Source organism: Scophthalmus maximus, chromosome 2, assembly GCF_022379125.1.
Source record: "Scophthalmus maximus strain ysfricsl-2021 chromosome 2, ASM2237912v1, whole genome shotgun sequence".
NCBI lineage: Eukaryota > Metazoa > Chordata > Actinopteri > Pleuronectiformes > Scophthalmidae > Scophthalmus > Scophthalmus maximus.
In genome coordinates, this window is record NC_061516.1 from 21,446,417 (window position 1) to 21,468,023 (window position 21,607).

Sequence of the window (21,607 nt, forward strand, 5' to 3'; positions counted from 1 at the left end):
TTACATGAAATTTTGTTTCATGAATCCTGCTTCATGATATCTTTTTAAAGAATCTGAAAACTTCAAACTAATTTTCTGAGTCTGCGAAGCTGAAACCTTTTTTTTGTATCCAAAGAAATAAAAGCAATAGCATAAAGCAGTAATATCTCACAGAGATACGGACTGTACATGACGGACGCTGCTGATTCAGTTCTCTCATTACATTCAAGAAGCGTTCCATGGGAGCACTCAGCCAGGATAATGCCTCCTGTCAAATGACATCCAGTGTAATGGTAATCTAAAAATGTCCCGCAGTGTAATTTGACACGCAGCTCCTCTCACCTCTGTGACATTGTCCCCCAGGCTCCGTGCTTATTGGTCAGGATGTTGAGGATCTTCTGCTTCAGCTGGTTAGCCGTCACATGATCTCTGTGCTTAGCGGCGCTGATGAGGTGGTCGCACATTTTCTCCTCTTCTCTCCGGTCCGCGGCGTACTGGGCACAGTTAGACTGGAGGAGAGAGCGGGCGCGTCAAGAGTTAACAGCAGGAGAGACAAACGGTGGGAAAGCAAAGCGCTGGACTGCTAGAGAGGAGGCGGATTGTGATGATATCTGTTTGTTGAGATTCTGGTGAAATCAATAAAGCCTTTGGATGAAGAAGCATGTTTTGGGTTTTCAGAAGATAATGATTGTCATCTAATTATGTAGTTTTAGTTCTATAACAATAAATCAGCCCAGATTTGACTATCAGAGATTTACTGGTATCATTGGCCAAAGAATAAGAAATTACAGAACAGGAACGGCAAAAAGTTCAGCTTGAAGTAATTTAGAAACAGTGTCCCCAGTACATACTGTATTAGAAAGCTCAGTACGTATCTTTGAAAAAAAAATAATTCAATACTGTCAATACAAAAATTTTAGTTTTGTCATGCTTTTATGTAAAAAATTTATATTGATCATCGTTATAAAAAGCCTCAAGAGCCAAGTATTGGTTGTGCTCCATAGCTTTCACAAATCTAGGTTCATTATTTACTACATATTTTTTTAGTTTTCATTTAAAGTGTCAAATGCTAAACACCTGGCCAAAATTATAAACTATTTTGTATTCTACGAATACATGTATAATGAAAAATATGTGAGAGTAGTCATTGCTGTATTTCTTAATTGTTTTCCTAAAGCATGAACACTTGAGAACATGCCAACATAAAATCTGAGTGAAAACCATTTTAAATGTCCTAGCCGGAGGGGATCATTCGTCATAAGCCCAGGTATTTGTTGGTGATATTCAGTGAAAACAATGAGCATTGCGTTTCAGCCATCCCCTTTCCACCTGCAGCATATGTCACGACAAACAGCAGTGGTGCTCCGTCTGTTTACCTCAAACTCAGCGTGTTTGTGCACATCCTCCGCCCTCTGTCTGTTCAGGATGAACTCGGCTTCGTTGGCAACGCGCACAATGTGATCCTTCATGGCGTGGCACAGAAGCCTGGCGAGGGAGCGAGAAAGACGGGGGAAGTTACAGAGACTACAGGCTTCAGCAAGACCTCCATTTGGAGAAAGAAAAAAAAGTAATTCTCAATCCTCCGATTTGCAACCTTTTCTAAATCATATCAATATGAACGGTCGATGATTTATGAATACATGTACGTATGGATACAAAGTATGTTTAAAAGTATACATCGTGTACATTTGTGCTTCTCTTTGTCGTACTTTAATTGAGTTTTGAACCGATACTCCACAAACACTTTGGACAATAAAAAACAAAACAAGATTACAGGCGCTGAAAATAGAGCAGCACAAATCAGCAGTAAACTTAATTGCCCTCTAATGATTGGACTTCCTACTGAACACACACATGGCACTGCACTTATCCTGGCAAGGTTCTCATTAGGCCTCTATCATTAGTTGTTAAGCACTGATAACAGTATTTGCATTAATGTGCGAATCACAGGGAACAATGTGGCGGCGATAATCAGTCAGTGTGATGGATTACCTTCCCTCATTGATGAGCTCAATGAAGGCCAGACCAGCGTTCTTCTGAATGGAGTTTTGCCACTCCTACGTGCAGAGGACACAATAGAAAATTTATGAAGCAGGGTGAAGGAAAAAAGGGGAGTTTGATATGTGCCCAAAATATCATTGTATATATATAGATATATCATTTTATTCTATTCATACATTTTCAGAGAAATTGTATTAACTGTGTGTAGATAAAATAGCCAGATTTACATGTTAATCTTCTCTTGTGAATTAAACACCAAAAATGTTAAAGTACTAACTACCAAAAATTGTAATAAATCACACATTATCATTAAGCTGTCATACTTCTCAATTTGCTTCCATTACATATACATCATGTACCATGTCAGTACTTATCATATAATAAAATTTTCACATTATCAAATCCTGGTTGAAAGATGTAGTTGAGGTTAATCAGCAGATCAACAACAGCAAAAATAGCTCCAATTCAAAAGGAAATGTAGTTTCATCTGTTACCACCTCCAGCGAAAAGGTACACAAACACCACACTACTCAAAAAATGGATGAAAAACAGCTGCGGAGCTGTTTCTCATCAATGACAATGCACCCGTCTAAGAGTATGTGAGTGTTTTGTGTTTGTGCATATGAGAGTGGAGACTTGCGAGCAGGAAAAGAGTGCTGCTGAAAGCCTCAAACCATCACAGCTCCATTAGCTCCACTAGCTCTTAGGGCTGCGAAGGACACATGGGAGCATCTCCTGTTACATCCCCCCATCCACAGGATCGATATCGGGGCTAGGGTTCACTCTCCCGAGCCTTCTAATGTCAGATAAGACTGGAGCCGGGGGGGGGGGGGGGTAATACTATACACGCTGACGAGCATGCCGGCCCAGAGAGAGGAGGAAAAAGGAGAAGGGAGTGGTGAGAGGACACAGCAGTGTAGAGAGTGGTAGGAGATGAAAGCAGTCGCCACTGAGACACTGAGCTAAAATGGACCGGCCAAAGATGCAGAGATGTCTGATGGTGCGGTTGAAGATGGAGAAAGGAAAAGGGGGAGAGAAGAAAGCGAAGGCCATGGTGGTGGAGTTGGAGAAAAAAGGGAAGAGGAAAGATCTGAGGAGCTCCTCCAGAGACGGAAAGCTGTTACAGGCGGCGGGAACCCAACAGACCAGAGAATACTTGGGGACGAACTTCATAAGACGAGAGAGAGAACACCTACACCATCGTGGGAACGCTCTGTAGTGGTAAGTGCCTCGCTGCTGTCGCTCTTTCAAGGCCCATTCAGGAAAATGGAGACGCTGGCTTTGAATGCAAGTTGAATAATTGACCCAAGAAACAGCTGTGATGCCTTTGTGATTTTTATGCGGCTCCTTAAAAGTTACAAATCCGGGACAGGGAAAGTTTATGCCCATGTAAATGACATGGGAAATGTGTGGCCTTGATATTGATGAGAGAAACTCTGGTGTGATGATGCATATAAAGTGATATTATATTACATCCGCAATGCGCTCATCACAAAGTCGACCCTGCCGCAGAGGACAGATCAATAACTCGACAGCTTCCTGTGTGCATTCAACTTAGCCAATTATTGTGGTTCTACAAAAAAAATATGAAAAAGTATAGATTGAGCAAGACACGTGACAAATTGAAGAGATGTTTTTTTTTTCAGGCTTTGACAAAATTGACCATATGTGTGGAGGACAATACAAAGAGAGACGCGGAGGAGAGGTGAGGAGTTACCAACCTGAGAACAGAGCAGCATTACGAGCTCCACCACAGACGTGCTAGACTTCATACACACCAGGCCTGCAGCACAAAAAGACACACAGCACAGTCAGGAGCATCTCTTTCCTCCTCCCCGGCACGCACACGCACACGCAGCTCGCCTCGAGACACAGAAATATCATCAAAGGTGACACTGTAGTGTCAGTGGTTTCTGACAATTGTCTACAGTCAGCATAGTCAAGTTTATAAAAAGCATGCCACGGAGAAGACAGGAACAAACAGTAGAGGAAAGGAGGAGGGAGGAGAGTGGAGGGGGGAGAGAGAGAGAGCGAGGGGAGGGGAGGGAGCAGAAGAGCGAGGAGAGGGAGAGAGGAACGTTGAGACGGTGGATCACGATAACAGGACGCCAGGAAGCAGGTGGGCAGAGGGAGGAATGCTTCACATTCAGTACAATCTATAACGCCAGCGGCATTAATGCAAAAAAGTGAAAGATAATCTCATCTGAAAATGTTGACATTTACCTGGCAAGCTGATTGAAAAGTTGTGCATAATACTGACTTCATACCTGATTGACGGATGAGTGAAGCAGCCAGCTCAAAGACACTCACTCACTCACACACTCGCTCACTTGCACACTCACTCACACACTCACACACTCGCTCACTCACTCACACACACACTCACTCACTCACACACTCGCTCACTCACACACACACACACAATCACACACACACACACACACACACACACACAATCGCTCGCTCGCTCGCTCACTCACTCACTCACTCACTCACTCACTCACTCACTCACTCACTCACTCACTCACTCACTCACTCACTCACTCACTCACTCACTCACTCACTCACTCACTCACTCACACACACACACACACACACACACACACACACACACACACACACACACACACACACACACACACACACACACACACACACACACACAATCACTCACTCGCTCACTTGCACACTCACTCACACACTCACACACACTCACTCACTCACTCTCACACTCGCTCACTCACTCATTCACACACTCGCTCACTCACACACACACACACACACACACACACACACACACACACACACACACACACAATCACTCACACACTCACTCACTCACTCGCTCACTATACATTCAACTCACTCAGTTCAGTTTCATACCCAAACATCGCGGTGAGGGACAGTGAATGGGGGAGACTCCACAGAGAGACGCCAGTTAGAGAAAAAGGAGCCGTGTACAGCACCTGTACCTTCTATGAGCAGTTCCTGCCCATGGCTACCCAGCAGTGTTCTGGACAAGAAGGGGGCAAAGTCCACAAAGATCTCCCTCAGCAGAGGGGCCACCTTCTCCAGAGCGCGCTCCAGCTTGGTGGTGATGCTGTGGTCGGGAGACAAAGGGAGAGAGCGGTGAGAGAGAGCGGGAGTGAAAGTGAAATAAGCAACACACAGATGAGGGTTAGAGGAACGCGTGAGGGGAAAAAAAGGGGGGAGGTGTGAGCGGGAGGAAGAGAAGCGTGCAAGAAAGATAAAAAGGGAAGAGACGAAGGAGGGCGCAAAAGGCAAGCCGAGAGCGGTGAGAGAGGAGGAAATAGAAAGTTGTCTGGAATGGACACAGAAGACACAACGAATGTTCAGAATCAGAGATTATGCAATGATGGATTGGTATGGGAGCACAATGCCTGGGGTTAGTGTTGGTTGATGGTTCTACAGTTTAGAGACTAATCGCTGAGCTAATCTACTTGGTGGTCTGAGATGAATGGACCCTGAAGTGCATGAAAGCCAAACCTCCTTATTTTCAACTGCACTGGGAGATATGGCACATACAGTGTTGTATCTTGACTTGTGTGTGTGTGTGTAAATACTTTTCTATTCTACTTTCAGTTAAAAAATGGAGAAAGTAAGGCAATAAATCAGACCTCAATATGAAGCCATGATGGCCGTGAAGTGGCCTTATATCTCCTTGGCCTTTTAAGCATGTGATCGCTGAAACAGACCTGCGTCACCACTTTACAAATTGATCATTTGGTTTTAACCTGCTCAGCGCACCAGGCGGTTAAAACCAGCACTGAAGTCGTTTTTTGAGCGAACCGATGCCGCAAGTTATTCGCAAAGACGGTTTGACTCAGGTCTGATCTGGAGTTTGGGGTTAGTGTGAGAGGACAGCCGATGCCAGAAGGGACAGATCGTTGTTGTTTATACAAATATGAGCTGCTGCGCAGAAACAAGAGTGACGCTTAGTGTTTGAGGCTGTTGGCAAAAAAAAAAAAAAGGAGAAGAAAAGCGTCTGTCCTTTCTCGGAACATTTAGTTTTAGTAGAGGCTGGGTGAGGCAGAGGGTGTGTGGTGGTGGTGGTGGTGGGGCAGAGGGGGGTGGGTGGGTGGGGGTGGGCATGGGGACAGGACGAGCATCTCCTTGCCTAAAACACTGTCCTGCATCTCGGGGGGCAGCCTGGAAGCCTGCCAGAGAGCTAAAAGACTTGAGCTCAGGGGGCGTCTGTCCGCTGCGCAGCGCGCACTGCGCCACCTCGCAATAGGCACTGCAATACAAACCACACACACACACAAACACACAAGTACAGACATGCACACTGATTAAGGAGCACGTGCACACGCACCCCCACCCACTCACGTCCGTGTGCACTTCTAGAGGCACACGTGACGGCACATATCACAACAAACCGTCTTACATGTCTGAGGAGAGAGCACATCGACAGAAAGGTTAAAGTACAAACGGCTACAACGCTCAAAGGAATCATCTTGTTTTTCTTATTGTAATATTATTTGCTTGGTATTAACAGTCTCGTATTGCATATCATCTTATTGTTTATTAGTGAGTGTCAGGTGCCTTGAAACAGTATGGAAACATACAAAAAAAACAGATTCATGTTAATGAGGAGTACTCTGAAATTCATTAGCACTATTGGGCTTATGGAATTATTATCACAGCTGGAGTGATATATTCATACTCTACAGTATATTGGAATTGTGACATTAAAACACAGTTGCCATGTCAGGAATGTTGATATAGTGTAGACTGAGTAAGGTGTGTGAGCAGTGTAATTGAATGTGAGCATGAATACCTACTTTGTTTTACTAGCTTTCAGATAACTATTATGATTATTAGTTGATATCAGAGTCGAAATTTGTCCAATATCGTATTCATTGCTGATAAGTCAGTGTGGAGTTGGCATTTCTGTGACTTTTGATTTCTAGTCATTTGTCACCCAGGACAACTGTCTAATAAGCAATTAAAGTTGTCTTTCTTCTAAAAAGTAGCCAATTATTTCAGCATGTCAGATTATCTTTTGTGCCACTACATTACTCCTGACATTCTTTAAAACATAATAATAACTAATATCAGATATTGTTACCTAATGTAGGCCTCAAAATGGATGTCGGTGCGGCCCAGTTTTTTCCCCCAAATCCAGACAGAACTCGTCTAACCTTGCTTTATAAAATCAGTGATATTGTGAGAATTATCCGGGAAGGATGAGGACCAAAAGTGTGAAATGAAACAGGGACAGGAATAAAATGAAAAGGGACAGGCACCCGGGAAAAAAGACAAATAAATGTAAAAACAACAAGAAAAAAACGAAACAAAAAAACAGCGTGAGGAAAGTGAATGCCTCGAAGCCATTAAGAGCTTTTGTCGTGCTGAGAGCGCTGACCTCATATTTTCCATCGTGTCTTCTGGCATGGGTGCCACTGTCTGCACCGCTGGCAGATTCTTACTAGTCGCACCGTTGACGAACGACGAAGAGGAGGACGACGAAGTGGAGGCAGAGTCTGTGGCACCTGTAGACAGTGCAGACAAGCAGCGGGGACGAGATATGAGAGATGAGAAACGAGGCATGTGAGCAACAGGAATCGGGGCGAGGCCGAGAGTAGGGTGCAGGATAACAATAAAGGAAACGCATTTATGCCCCGATCAACTGTGACCAAATTCAATTTGGATAGTATTTCACCGGACAGGCAGCTGCTTGTCTTCTGGTAATGCCCCCCGATTGTGAAAATAGCTTTCCGATCAATATACAGAATCCATACCAAGGAACAAGTCCGGTGCTTGTCCATTATGCATGAACTGTATGATACAGTACAATGTGTCTGAGAGGCTGACGAAGCCTCGACTACAAATCCACTCTGCCACAGTGGATCTGCTGAGTACGATGCCGTAAAGCAACAGCACTGAAGTGTGTGTCAGCTGAACTGTATTTGATTCTCATCCTTGCATCATAAATGTCTTCCTATAGAATCCCAAATCCACATTTCCCTCTGCGTGCTTTTTTCTCTCCCCTGTATCAAATATTGAATGTGAGCCGAGATCCCACCGAATTACTCATCCCTTTTCCACGTCGGAGATATCTTACAGTTTCTGTGTGCAGCTGCATTCATTTGTGCCTGGAACCAGGCTAAAACTAAATTTGTTTCTATTCCTGTATATTCTGGCCGTCACAGCGCGGCGGAGAATAGCGTGAAAAGGTTTCGTAACGAGAGAAGAAGTTCTGCTTCATCAAGCAGCCGTTGAGCTGTTTGAGAACTTCCACCCAAAACACTTCTGTCATACTGCGGTTTGTCTGTCTCCCCTTACTGTGAAATGAGCACTGAATAGATGCAGTGCAAATATTCTATTAGTAAAATAAAATAAAATAAAAAATACATTTGTAAATGCACTAAATCTGAGTGTTGTCTCTCACCTGTAGTGTTTATCATGCTCTTGGGTGTCGCTGTCGCAGCGGCGAAAATGTTGGGCGTGCTGCCGGCGGTGGCCGCTCCGCTAGTGGTGGGTGTGCCCACCGTGTTGACTGACAGGCTGCCGGGTGGCGGCTTTTTGACTGGGACCATCACACTCCTGTAAGAGACGAGAGACATTTTTCTTTTCTTAACTGTGTATTATTGGAGTTTAATGGCAAAAAAAAAGTAAAGCAAAGATCTTTGTTCAAAGTGGAGCATTATTTCCTAAATAATAACCAGTCAATTGATTTCTGTGTCCATTGTTTTTCTAAGACGATGATGTACAGCAATTTGACAAACAGCAGTGTAGAAATATGCATCCGTAAAAGATGGTACTGGCTGGAAAACTGCATCTATTGATGGGTGTGTCGGGCTTTACAGCCTCTGATACATCTCTGTCTCTTGTACAGGTCCAACAGCAGTCGGGACCGACCTGTCGAAAGAGTGGAACTGCATGGGCAGCATGGGGTGCGTCTTCAGGGCGGGGTCCGGGTGATAGGGCGTCGGCCCGGACTCCTGACCCAACTCCCCACCATCAAGTGGAGCGGCCACCAAGCTCTTCAGGATCTCCTGCGTTTCAGAGAGGACCACAAATCTGGTGACTGCGGGACTAAAGCTGCTGAATTGAATCTGTTTAATGGTGGAGTTTAAGGGCGCACCATAAAATTGTACATTTTAATGTAGGCTTTAATATTTCTTATGATGCAAAACATTATTATTATTACCGCTGACAAACTCAGGGCACAGAGAAAAAATGCGACTCAAAACCTTATTTCTCCAGTCCATCTGAGTCCATACGTTTCAAACATACAAAGGAGCTTTTGCGGAAAAATCTCAACCCCATTCAGACATGTCCTTCAAATCGTGTAGCAGCAGTGCAAATGCAGTTCCTGACAACCTTGAACCACATTTATCGTCTCTATCAGTACAAATACATACTCAATTACAAAATAAAACATAGTGAATATTGGATGCAGAAATGAACTATAGTCAGAGAAGATGCATGTTGACTACAGCCTTTCTCAGACGCTAACATTGATATATAATTTAGATTTATCTGGATGCAAGCAGGTCTGAGCGGACCCACCTTGACATTGATGCCTTTGTTTGTTTGACTAATGCTGGAGATGGACGAAGGCGGGGCTTGGCTGGAGGCGGAGCTGGGGTTGTGGGGAGAATCCAGCAGGCTCTCCTGAGACCTCCTCACGTCAGATAGGCTGCACAGCAGATCTGTGCCCCCTCCCCCGCTGACCCCACCTACTCCTCCCATGTCTCTGTCTCGGTCTCTGTCTGTCTCTCTCCCAACCAGGCCGAGGCCAAGCCCAAGACCCATCTCCGAGCCATTCAGGGAGCCGGCCACATGGCCCTCCTCTCCGATGCCCGAGTCTGTGTGGGGGAGGCCTGCCCGCGGAGAGTCATCCACAGGGGTGGGGATCTGTTTGTCGCGGTCAGAGAAGGCTGTGGATGGGTGCTCTGGATTAATGAGGAGCAAATAATGAATAAAATGTGATGTCATAAGGATAGCTGCAAAAAAAATTGCATTGTCAAGAAAGTCCACAACACAGCTATTTTCCTCCTGTTTGTATGATTTTCCCCTGCCAAGTAACGCAATTCTCTCCTCCTCCTTCTTGCTTTCTTCCTCCAAGTGTCACATATTCTTGACAAAGGAATTGTTTGTGTCCGTGTGAAGCATGTATTCACTACACCAACGCTACAATAATGAGTCACCAGTCGTCCGAGATTAGCCTCTTAAAGAAATTGCCACTGAAGAAAAATGATAATCACCGGTACTTGTTGGGGAGTTGATCTCGTGGCGGATGCTTCTCCCTGATAGGCTGGTGGACCTGCCGATCTCCCGCTGGGGTTCCAAAATGTCCCGGTACTTCGATACCATGAGAACTGAGATAAAGTAGACAACTGCCAGCGCCAGAAACTGAGCTTGCTTACTGTCATCCTACAGGAAACACACAAAATTATTAAGAACAATGAGAAAACATTCAGGCATTTTTTCCCCTCATATTTATAACCACACAAATACAGTACACGTAAAAAATACAAACACACACACACACACACACACTTACCACATCTCTGAAAACCACAGCTCGGAGACGATTGATGTCTACATCCTGCAGGAGTCTGTCTGGATCCTGCTACATATGGAAAAGACAGGTGTGTCATACATACGCGTGTCATATTTTAAGTGCTGTGCGTGTGTGTGTGTGTGTATGCATGTGTGTGTGTGTGTGTGTGGTACCTTGCTGGTGGTGGAGGCACTGTGGAGGCTGTCCTGTGACTTGCTGCTGGTTAAGGAGGACTTGCAGCTTCGGTCTCTCTGTCTCTGCCTGCACTCCAGACAGTTCCTCACTGCCACACAGCACACTGACAAGAGACAAAGAGAGGCAGAGAGGGAACATGTAGGTTTAATATCGTGGTTGAGTAGTCTACATTTCGTGTACATTTGTGTTTAGAGTAAAAATAAAAGTGTGTATAGTAAAAATACAAGCTCTATAAGCCCCGATGTGTGATATAAATCACGTCTAAGTGAAATATAGGACTGCAACACCACAAGCGATCATTTTTTAAATTAAAATAGTTTACTGTTAAATAACTAATCAACTGTTTGACCATTAGTTGTGTGTAATAATACTGTGTAATAATAGCAAATTCAGTAGTTCATGTTAGACCCAGGGATCAAAAGACAAAATAAGAGAAATTTGGAGTTGCATGCATTGCGCCGCACACACATTTTTGGATGTCTTAAACATAATTTTTTTTGCACCCCTGTCAACAGTAGTGCTGATTTGTCTGATTAGTCTACAAATGTTTTAAAATTAATCTATTGAGCAAAAGTACAGAATTCTCAGTTTCACGTCAGTGTGAAAAAATTGCTGCTCTTCTTAGATTTACGTCATTGCTGTAAATTGAATATTTTTGGATGTTAGACAAAAAACAACAACAATCTCAATAAGTAATTTCTTGAAAATTGATTAACTGAAAAAGGACTCATATTATAATCAAAAATTATAATGTGATAGTTGCATCCCTACCGAACGGGGCCATATGTCTAAACCTAGAATTAATCGTTTGAAAATGTCGACCAAGACTGAATTCATGGAGCTTGTCACACACCCAGGCGCAGACATTGCCGCATCAGGCCTCCTGACGACATGTTCTTCTCTGCTTCGATCTCACTGAAGTTGAGTGAGCTGGCGAACACCAATACGTCTACCATGGCCATGAGACGAGAAAGGAAGGTGACCGCCGTCTCCGAGGACATGCCCTGCGTCGCCTCGATGTTCTCCAACTCCGTCTGGGAAAAGGGAGGATAAATACACACATTGCTCGCCAGTTATTCAGTGTTCAACTAGCACATGAACAGAATGAGCGGGATGTTCTCTCTTTACAAAAGGTGGTGACATACTGTGGTACCCGGCCTTTTTAAACAATGGACGTGACCTTTGCAAAATTGATGCTGCTGGGTCTCACACAAGCTCGACCCCAACGGCGGTCTTGGCTGGTTTTAACCAACACAAGGACACACAATCTTGCGTGACATGCTGTTTAAGTGAAATACGTACTAATATGTATATGAAATCTGGCAACATGAGGTAATGGTAACAGTGGGGGGTCGTGATGGTAGCAGTGGGGCCTGATTGCAGTGTAGAGAGACAGGCAGAGCTAGCCTAGAATATATTTCACAGACAATCAAAGTCCCCTTCTGTCTAAAAACCAATGACAAGATCTTTAGTGCATCTACTGAAAAAGAATCTGAAGGCAGCATGGCAGTGGATAAAACTCAAACCAAGTGTGCGGTTTGCAGTGTCTCTGCTTCAGTAAGCAGGATGTGCAGGGGCTGTGGAGAGTCGCCAAAGTGCAAGCATCTGCAGGCTCGTCCACGCGAGTGAGCACAGACATTCGGGGGGGAAAAACAGACACACACGGTGGAGACAGAAGGGCTCAGGTTGGTGCTCTTAGCTCTTCTGGTGATGGTGAGAGTCTCAGGCTCTTTCTACGCACCTCTGCCCCTGTGCCTCCTCCCCCAGGTACAGGGGTCACCTCCTCTCCCTTTGACCCCCTCTGGGGTCCGGCTCCTCCTGCCTTCTTTAGTGTTGATACAAATGGGACAGGCTTAGCAGATGCGACCCCCAAGGACTTCTGGAAATCTCTCATTCTCTCATGCTCTCATCTATTTTATTTTTTGACCTCTAAACATATACTCGTACTCCAATTTCTCCTTATTGACCCACCTCCTGGCTTTTTAATCTATTCTACAACCTCGCCCCCCCCCCCCCGTTTCTTTATATAACATTTTTAAATGTTTTTATGAATTACATCTTTAAGAATTAGATTACCACAATATTTACAAACAGTATAAAGGGGAGTACCGATTAGCAGCAAAGGAACACAACAAATAGAAACATTATGGATGTAAGACAGGCAAGGGGCTAGTCAGTCACAATGGTAGATAAACCAGAACAAGGTATTAGTAGAATGGAAAGAGAGGAAGAAACCACAACTTACAGCGTTGGCACTATTCTTAGAACTCTGCACATGCAAAAAAACAGACAAAAACAGACGCAAAAAGAACGAGAAAATACATAGAATACATATAACACAGAGAAGAAAAGAAAAGAAAAAGAAGGATGATTAAAATAAATAGGTTAATACACTTTCAAATCAAATATAGTGCTAATTAACAGGACCAGGACAACGATCAAATAAAGGTTAAACTACTAAGCAGCAAGTGATAGATTCACAGTTAAATGTATAGAAATACAGATGAGAGGAATCCAGAAAATAGTTTAATTTAACCAATTTTTAAATCCATAGCCAAACTAAACTGTATGAAATTAGTTTTAGAAATAAGAGGTTGGAATTAGATATTGTATTATATTGAATTAGAAAGTATAAAATTAAACCTTAAAGCCATGAAATGCAAGTTTTGATCTTTCATGATTAAATAAGTAAAAAAAAATGAATAGACCCAACATATCCTTTAACATATTCAATCGCGAGAGATCAACGCTACCCTGAGCGTGAACGGTAATCAGGTTTAGGGAGGTTCTTCAAAGTCTTTGCCTGGTGTCATCCCCCCCTCCAGTCCTAAATGAAGCAGCTGTTGACCTGCAGTTACCCCTCCTACCACAGGGGGGCGGAGTAGAGCCACTTACTGAGGGGGAGGTGGCAGCAGACAGCAGGGGCAGGATGCCTCCACAGGCGATGATGATGTTGTCCACCATCTGAGAAATGAGGTGGATCGTGTTGTGAACGAAGATGATGTTTTCATTGCTGTTCACAAAATCCATCACTGACTTGGTGGAGTGGCTGAAATGGAGAATAACAGAGTTTGACGAATGATACAACAATATTGGATACATCATCAGTGAAATAAAGACATCAATGGTGTTGTTTCTTTTTTCTTCCGTGAATGTTGCGCCTGGTCTAATCGTCAAGTCAATGTGCGAGCAGGACTGCGATGCTCCGTATCATTTGCTTGTGGCACAAAAGATCTTGCTCCACGCGACAGGCTTGTCCAAAGCGATTGGAATCTTATGATCAGCATCCAAGGTGTAAGCACAGACCAGCTGACCTAAACACCCAACACACCTCATACACAACAACTCACCTCCTCCACACGTGCACGTCAGTCTCCAGGGCGAACAGCAGGTCCGTGAGCAACCTCTGGTGCATGGGAGACCACTTGAATTCGGGGATGCGGAACATGGTCGTGCGCGGGCCGGGGCTGAACTGCCGCCGTTGCTCCTCCGTCATGGGCATGCCTCTGAAGCCCAGGTCGACACGTAGGTCCCGCTCCAACTGCGCTGCAGTGCGACCGTGAAGGGCCTGCAAAGGGGGGGGGGGGGGCACAGATGCGGTGAGCCAGAAGAAGGCGTTCAGCACATCTCTTGCTACTCTGACATAAAACTTGGAATACGTTCAGATGTGAAATTAGATTTCATTAAAAGGAACCACAGAGCAGTCTCTGGGGATGTATTCAGTGAGCTGTCAGTTCACGTGTGGGCGGTCACTGGGCTTTTCTGCTGAGACAAACTGTCCATGGATGAACATTTCACAATAATCAAAACACACAGCCAATTACACTGGGGCGGCAGGGGCCCGAAGTAGGGAGGTAATGGAGGCTTGCGACTGTTCAAAGCACTGAATTAATTCATCTAGATGCAGATGACCCAGAGTTTAATTTTTTTTCCATTTTTAATTTTAATGTATTTTAATAATCACTTTAACTTTTAGACCATGTATATTTACACATTTTGATTAAAAAGAAGTAGAGGAAAATAAGTGACTTCACATTTAATGCATATTGTATATTGTAAACAGTAATGTACAGTTGATACCGTGACAAACTTACAGACTTGTGTGAACAAAATCAGACATGTGCAAACACACACAAACACACCTGAGTAGTCGTAGTAGTTTGGATCTTTTTCGTGTCCTTGTCTTTCCCGTCGTCCGACCTCTCTGTGTCAGAGGTGGTGCTGGCTGTGTCTCCACCGGTCTTGAGCGCCCCAGCCTCTCCCTCTGCCCCGGCCGTGCCCTCGCCCTCTGTGAAATCTGCTCTGGAGGCTCCCTGCCTCTGGTTCTGGCTCTCAGCCTCGGCAATGGAGCTGATGTCAGCGAGAGGGCTCTGGATCTTGAATAGCCCGTCCTCTGGAAGTTCCCCAGAAGTGTGGCTCTGGGCCTGTAAATCAGAGCCGCAGGTCGTCATATGGGCCAGCAGGCTGAGGTCGTCACTGGCGCTGGTGGTGGAGTGAGCCGAGACTGGGCCAGATGGAGTGGGCTGGTCCGGACTGGGCAGCACAAGGGGGTCTGTGGCTGCCAGAGCTGGAAGCAGCTTCTCGTCAACCTGGATGGACGGGGTAATAAACATTTGAAGAACTTACATCCGGAAGACTTTTTATTTCTTTTGGGGAACTAGAAAGATTACGAGAGATGGAAAGTCGAGATACAACAGTGACTGATTGGTTTTATTATGTTCTAGGTCAGCAGGGGAGGATGTGGCTGCACAGATAAGATTTAATTTATCAGCAGCAATAATCTTCACCATCGATCCTACCTTGCTGAAGAGAAATCCGTTGTTGCTAGGGACACTGTCCTTCTCATCGGCCAATGTGATGAGCGGACCCATGTTCCCATCATCCTCGAGGCTGACCCCTGAGAGCCCCAGGCTTGGCCCCATCCCAACCCCTGAGGCCGGCGTGTCATCTTTAGGCGCCAGGTTTCCGTTCATGTTCTGCACTACGGCGCAGTAAGCGCTGTCCAGGAGAGAGTCCACCTCCACCAGAGGTCCGTTCTCCATCCCTCCGCCACCTCCTCCAACTACACTTCCACCAAGGCCTTCTGGAGACAAGTCAAGGTCATCCAGCTTCACTTCTGTGGCCTCGACTTTCTCCGCTTTAATGTCCACCAGCAGGTCGTGGACCTCCACCCTCACCCCTGGACCAGCGCTTGGCTCCCCAGGTGTCAGGGCTTCTCCATTGGGTCGCTTCACCGCGCCTTCCGCCAGGAGGTTGCGCGAGTCTGCGCCAGCCCCCTCGCTGTATTCAGCCTCGCTCTCGGGTGTCTGTGTCTGCGAGTTGTCGTCAATCTCCAGGTTGCCGTTGACAACAGGGGCGGGCGTAGCAGAGAGCCCGGAGATGGTGGACACGGAGCCCTTCTTCCCCTTCTTCATGTTCTCCTCTTCCTGACGCTGGTACTCTTCGTACATCTTAGCTAAGTATTCCTTGTGGGCTTCGTAGGTCACCTGTGACCGATGATGGGTATATAATTAGTTATGTGATCAGAACAGCACTGACAATAGTTAACCTCCACATCAATAATGTTGGACTCATAGATCATCTGCCAATAAAAAAGCATATTCAGTTATTGAATATTATGTCTATGATGTATCACTCTGGGTCTTGCAGGTAATTAGAACCAAGGATTAAAATGATCAATACTCAATATGTACAAATCTATACGATTTTCTTTATGACAGCTTCAGTTTAAATGCCACCCGTACTGTGTTGATTTTATCCAGAGTGGACATCCAAAGCAAAAAATATTCCATACGGATCTCTCTGTGGCTTATCTTGTCCATCTTATCATATCCAAAGCAGCCAGATCTGACAGATCAGTATCTGTGTCAGTCAATATTTTAAAAACTAAGGAACATAATAACATATGACTAATAGTGAGTGAAAGAAAAATTATATTTACTGTGGCTGAATTATAAAAAAAAAAGAAAAAAAAAAGAAAAAAATGTATTTGTCCCACACTTACCTTGGAGTGTGCGATTGACAGGGTATCAACCCAGACTCGCCATCCTCCCCATTCGTATTTGATGGCGTGGTAGAGCAGGATCCTGAATATGTTGTACACCATCTCAGTTATTTTCTGCTCCTCCGGGTTCTTGGGGTTGATGTAGCCGAGGGAGAACATCCAGTCCTGCCACACGGAGCACTGCAGCAGGCAGCTGAAACGCAACACAATCACTGTTAAGTGAGTAAGGGGCGGCAGCACCAACTCAATATGAAATTATAACCTTTCATTGTGAGAACAAAATGACTCGTAGTTGAATTGATGCACAGCTGTTTGTGTGCTCTTACCGCCGGTTTTCGCGACTGTTACTGAAGAGTTTAATCATGTCGGAAAGAAAGAGTCTCCTGACTTCCATCAGCTCCGCACTGGGAGAGGAGCTCTTTAGGAGGGTCGCCACTACTTTTAAAATCACTGGGTGGGAGGCAAAAAAAGAACGGGGATGAGATAATGGGGAGAGGGAATGAGATGTGAGTGGGAGAAGTACATGGTTCTTTGAATAAAATTGAATAATATGAGGATGAGAAGAGTATGAGTCAGATCAATAAGCGGGAGATGGCATCAGCGTCGGATTGTCAATTCAGGCTTTGTTGTTCGTCCGCTCGCATACAAAAAGAAAATGCATTAATGGCAGACCATTTTTTCTCTTTTCTTCACTTACTGGGATTCTGGATCTTGACGGTGGAGTCGGGCTCAGGGTGGGGTTTGTGAACCACCTGAGTGCAGACCTGCTCCGTCAGAATCTGCACAGACACAAGAGCCACAGACGTCAAATCAAACACCACCACGAGCAACTTCCCTTCCGCCAATTTGATAATCAACTAGCGGGGGGCGTCACTCCCGCGATGCCGTGTGTGAAAGAGCAGCTGCCAAACGATCGCCTACCTCGTACAGCGTGTTGTAGGTGGTGACGGAGACGGTGTTCGTGTGCATCATCAGCCTCTCCCCCAGCAGCGTGAACAGACTGTGCGTGTGCATGATCTCCACCTTCCTCCTGCAGGGAGACAAACGCACACATTTTGCCTATTCATAAGAGAACTTACTGAAGCTGAAGCTGACATTGATGGTCACTGGCCTGATGATGTGGCCCCGTCCGTTACGATGGGACCAATGGGGACGAGAATTTTGAAGACATTAACATAATTTGATATACATTAAGCAGATTTGTTGCACGGGGAATGGAGTAGTAATAACTCTCATCCATGTGCAATAAATCCTCCTAATTTGCACATGTAATTTAGTATTTTATAAACTGTCTTTGTTGTGTTCTGTGTTGTATGTACAGGAAATATTATGCTCTTTTGTTCTTGTTTTCCCGTACTTTTGTTCTTGTTTTTATTCTGTGCTCCTGGTTGAATGATAAGTTTCCCATCTGGGATAAGTAAAGTACTGAACTGAACTGAGTTGTAATAGAAACACAGCAGGAGAAACGCTCATATGGCTGTGAAATAGTAATTTGGAGTGTTAACCTTACCAGTGCAAGAACTGTGTTTCTAATTGTTGACTAACGACCTGTAATCGGGTCATTAAATCTGATATACAAGATATCGAGCAAATCCTTCACCATCCATTACATTTCCAATCGGTTTAACATAATTACATTTGACAGAAATTCTAAAACCTTTTGTATGTCTGAACAAATTAACTTAAAAAAAACCAAACAGGACTCATGTAACTGAGTGCAGGATAACATACTTTACACAAATATAAATGCATTATGTCTACGAATGTCTGTTAAAATGAGACAGCAACATGACTGAGGATGAACACACACACACGCACACGCACACGCACACACTTACTTTTAAATTAAATGTCAATCAGTTGCTATCAGATCGAGGGATATTGATTCTTCATATCTTTAAGTAATTGGAAAATTTCTAAAAAAGTTATCAAACTGCCAAATTAAGGCTTCTTTTTACTCAGGTGGACTTAATAAGAATAAGCCATCTTCCATTCAGGAGTAGTTTGACTTTGAGCTGTTGGATCGGTGTAAATGTAATCCTTGACATCTTATTTGTGGCCCGAGTGAAGTCGATCAGTTGTTTGAACGAGGGGCTGAATGCACACATGCATATAAATGCATACAAAAAAAAAAACAACATTAACAGCAATGGTCCAGAAAATTCTGTTTGTCAGGATTAGCCATTGAGTATCGCTATGAATTAATTTCTAAAAATGGATAACACAGCATCTTGAACATTTTCAAGGGCAACTTCAATTCGTTTATTAGATTTGTCGCAGAGTCTCGAACTACACCGCAGAAACTCATTATAATCTAAATTGGTTTTAGTCAACAGCTCTGAAGTCACGACTGAAGCAGTTTACCTTTTTTTTTTTTGAAGATGATAACTCATTAGATTCTCTGTAAATCACTCAGAAATAGGTCCTACTATAGATATCATATTTAGATGATTGCATTATTATGGAACCCTCTTTTGTGTGCTGTTCTGCAGTGGGGTATGCATCACTAGATTACCTTACAACGACGTGTACACTTAAAGAGGCATGCTTGGTTCAAAGGGATTATGAAGTAGGCGGGGGACTGCAGGCGCGGGGCTCAGGTGCAGCGTGGCAGCCTGCTCCCATGTTGTGCAGTACGAGGCGTGTATCTCACATGGGATGAATAAATCCCCCCAGCATTCACTGCTGCTCATCATGGTTCCCCCGCCCTGCCAGTGCACGCTGTCAGAATTATTATTCCGCTCGGATGTGATGATGAGGACATTATCTTCACGTACACACTCACACACACACACACACACACAAACAACCGGCTCTTCCTCGGCTCGCTGGAGACTGCACTGCTGTGGTTCTTCAGTTTTTACTGCAGAGTGTGTCTTTTTGCACTCTCAGACCTAAATGTGTGGCCTTCCAATGTCCTACACTGATGCAGCATTTGTGTTTACTAGTGACAAAATGAAAGGTTTGCCCCTTCAATGAAAAATCTTTCCTAGAAAAATACCAGATAGAAAGAACAGGTGCAGAGACAAAGATGTGCTCACTTGTGGCCAAGGTGCTTGAGGAAATAGCCCAGGACTTTGAGGGCCTGGACCCGGATACTCTCACTCTTAGATGCCAGGAGTTTGCAGATCACCCTGCAACATGGGAAACACACAGCCACACAGACTTCATGTCAGTGAATGAGTCATACTCCGTTAGGTGAAAGCACACGCACAAAAAAGAAAAATCCAGGCGTTCTTCCGTGTGTAGTAACAATTTCTGCCTGATGCTCAGTAAACATCCTCAAAGTCAACAATGTGCGCCGACTGAAGGATTTTCTTCAAAGGCTGAAGATATTTAGGGGTAAAAAGCTTTCTCTAATGACAACAGAGCAGTTACCATAGCAACCAAAAAGACATTCATGTGTACCTGTGCTGCTGGGGAAAAAATCAACCACGTTAAACAATGGGTTTACTATACAGTAATGCATTTAGGTTTTTGGTTACTGCACAGAAGCATTCAGAATAAAACAAAATTCTTTTTAGCTTTAAAAATCATTACTACTGAATTTGAATACACCACTGATGTAATACATCAGTATCCGTAATAGGAAAAATGTGCATGCAATTGCTTTGTGAGGAGATTTAGACTGTTGAGGGTATGGCCTATCTATTTATGAATGAGAAAAAAAAAGATTTCTTGTTGCTCAACTTATTTCTTTAAAAAAATACTACATTTTTCTATGTAATTGATATTGAAAGTGTATTTTTTTCCTGTTGTAGCTAGTTGTAATTAAACACATCAACACCAGAAGCTCTAACCATATGATGAAACTCATATGTGATAAAGAAAGATTTTAAAAGGTGTAAAAGGTGTAAAAGGTGATGTCGCATCAGATCCGTGTGTGTGTGCGCGCGCGCTCGTGTATGTGTGTGCGTGTGCTGCATGTGTGGGCAGCACTCACCTTATTCCATTCCTCTGATCAAACGCAGGGATCATGGACGCCGGGTGTTCAGACATAAGAGCCACCAACAGCTGGAGCACATCGTGGATGTTCTCATCCTGCCGAGAAAAGGACGCAGGTGAACAAAGGCGGAAGAGGGAGCCCGACCCGACAGATGTGTAAGAGGACAAGAGATAGAGGTGTAGCGGTGGACATGGAGACCGGGGGCCTGCGGAGGAGCATGTGGCATAACAGAGCAAGAATAGAAATAATTGTTACAGAGGAGTACATTCTGTTCAGTCCATTGTTGCACCATTTTTCATGCTGTCGCTGCGCCGAAGCTGACTCACACTCTCTCACGGGTTTAAGTGGACCATAACTCCACAAATGATAATGCCCATTTTGCCACCAGCTCCACGCTCCACCGTTCCCTCCGTCTCCCACTGTCTGTTTTAACGCAGACTTTTGGGAATTTACCTCGTGCATGGTCAGTAGGTAGTTGAGGATGCTCTGTAGCTCGTCCTCCTTCACGCCCCGGTCCTGGCAAGAAGAGAAAAAAAACCCAGACATGGAACCTTTCAACCAAACCTTCACGAGCTCCGGTCGTTCATACATCCGGTTAACCCTGTTAATCTGTTCTTAGTTGCTGCCTTTTCACGCACACGCACACGCACACGCACACGTCCACGTCCACTAGATTTTAGACAAAGCTCTAGCCGGGAAAACAACAGAGGACGCACTGGAAAAAAGTGACGTCACACAACTGAAACAATGTGGCGGAGATAATCAGTTTCTCTACCTTTAGTATGAGTTGTTTGAGGAAGAGAAGCATGAAGGCTCTGAGTGAGATGATCTCCTTTTGCGAAGGCCGTGGTCCGTCTGAAAGAACACACAAAAACAGAAGAGTAATTTCCTGTTAAAAATCCTTTCCCCCCCTCCCCTTCTTTTTCACTCCAAGATACTGATCAAC

General features: G+C 44.5%; 1 protein-coding gene and 1 long non-coding RNA gene across 20 annotated transcripts in view; one reads left to right on the plus strand and one right to left on the minus strand.

Annotated features, from left to right (window-relative positions):
- LOC118300810 (neurobeachin) overlaps positions 1-21,607 on the minus strand; it is an 80,085-nt gene that overhangs the window by 10,185 nt on the left and 48,293 nt on the right. For 4 of the 19 annotated variants that reach the window (XM_035625598.2, XM_035625595.2, XM_035625589.2 and 1 more), the window contains exons 14-41: positions 21,437-21,516; positions 21,115-21,177; positions 20,659-20,756; positions 19,757-19,849; positions 17,637-17,745; positions 17,413-17,494; positions 17,042-17,165; positions 16,716-16,908; positions 15,511-16,197; positions 14,854-15,300; positions 14,062-14,279; positions 13,607-13,760; positions 12,957-12,980; positions 12,453-12,536; positions 11,565-11,745; positions 10,690-10,814; positions 10,517-10,585; positions 10,218-10,386; positions 9,520-9,905; positions 8,866-9,002; positions 8,396-8,550; positions 7,370-7,496; positions 6,119-6,238; positions 4,947-5,080; positions 3,702-3,763; positions 1,972-2,036; positions 1,356-1,464; positions 322-488 (exon numbers count right to left, since the gene is read on the minus strand). In XM_035625598.2, the coding sequence (XP_035481491.2) occupies positions 322-488; positions 1,356-1,464; positions 1,972-2,036; positions 3,702-3,763; positions 4,947-5,080; positions 6,119-6,238; positions 7,370-7,496; positions 8,396-8,550; positions 8,866-9,002; positions 9,520-9,905; positions 10,218-10,386; positions 10,517-10,585; positions 10,690-10,814; positions 11,565-11,745; positions 12,453-12,536; positions 12,957-12,980; positions 13,607-13,760; positions 14,062-14,279; positions 14,854-15,300; positions 15,511-16,197; positions 16,716-16,908; positions 17,042-17,165; positions 17,413-17,494; positions 17,637-17,745; positions 19,757-19,849; positions 20,659-20,756; positions 21,115-21,177; positions 21,437-21,516 (4,462 nt within the window). The remainder of the gene's footprint in view (positions 1-321; positions 489-1,355; positions 1,465-1,971; positions 2,037-3,701; positions 3,764-4,946; positions 5,081-6,118; positions 6,239-7,369; positions 7,497-8,395; positions 8,551-8,865; positions 9,003-9,519; positions 9,906-10,217; positions 10,387-10,516; positions 10,586-10,689; positions 10,815-11,564; positions 11,746-12,452; positions 12,537-12,956; positions 12,981-13,606; positions 13,761-14,061; positions 14,280-14,853; positions 15,301-15,510; positions 16,198-16,715; positions 16,909-17,041; positions 17,166-17,412; positions 17,495-17,636; positions 17,746-19,756; positions 19,850-20,658; positions 20,757-21,114; positions 21,178-21,436; positions 21,517-21,607) is intronic. The other 15 variants (XM_035625599.2, XM_035625592.2, XM_035625597.2 and 12 more) reach the window with 9 other exon arrangements.
- On the plus strand, positions 2,828-13,841 carry LOC118300818. The gene is made up of 3 exons (XR_004790162.2): positions 2,828-3,201; positions 8,402-8,552; positions 8,843-13,841. It is a non-coding gene; the product is annotated as an uncharacterized LOC118300818 (long non-coding RNA).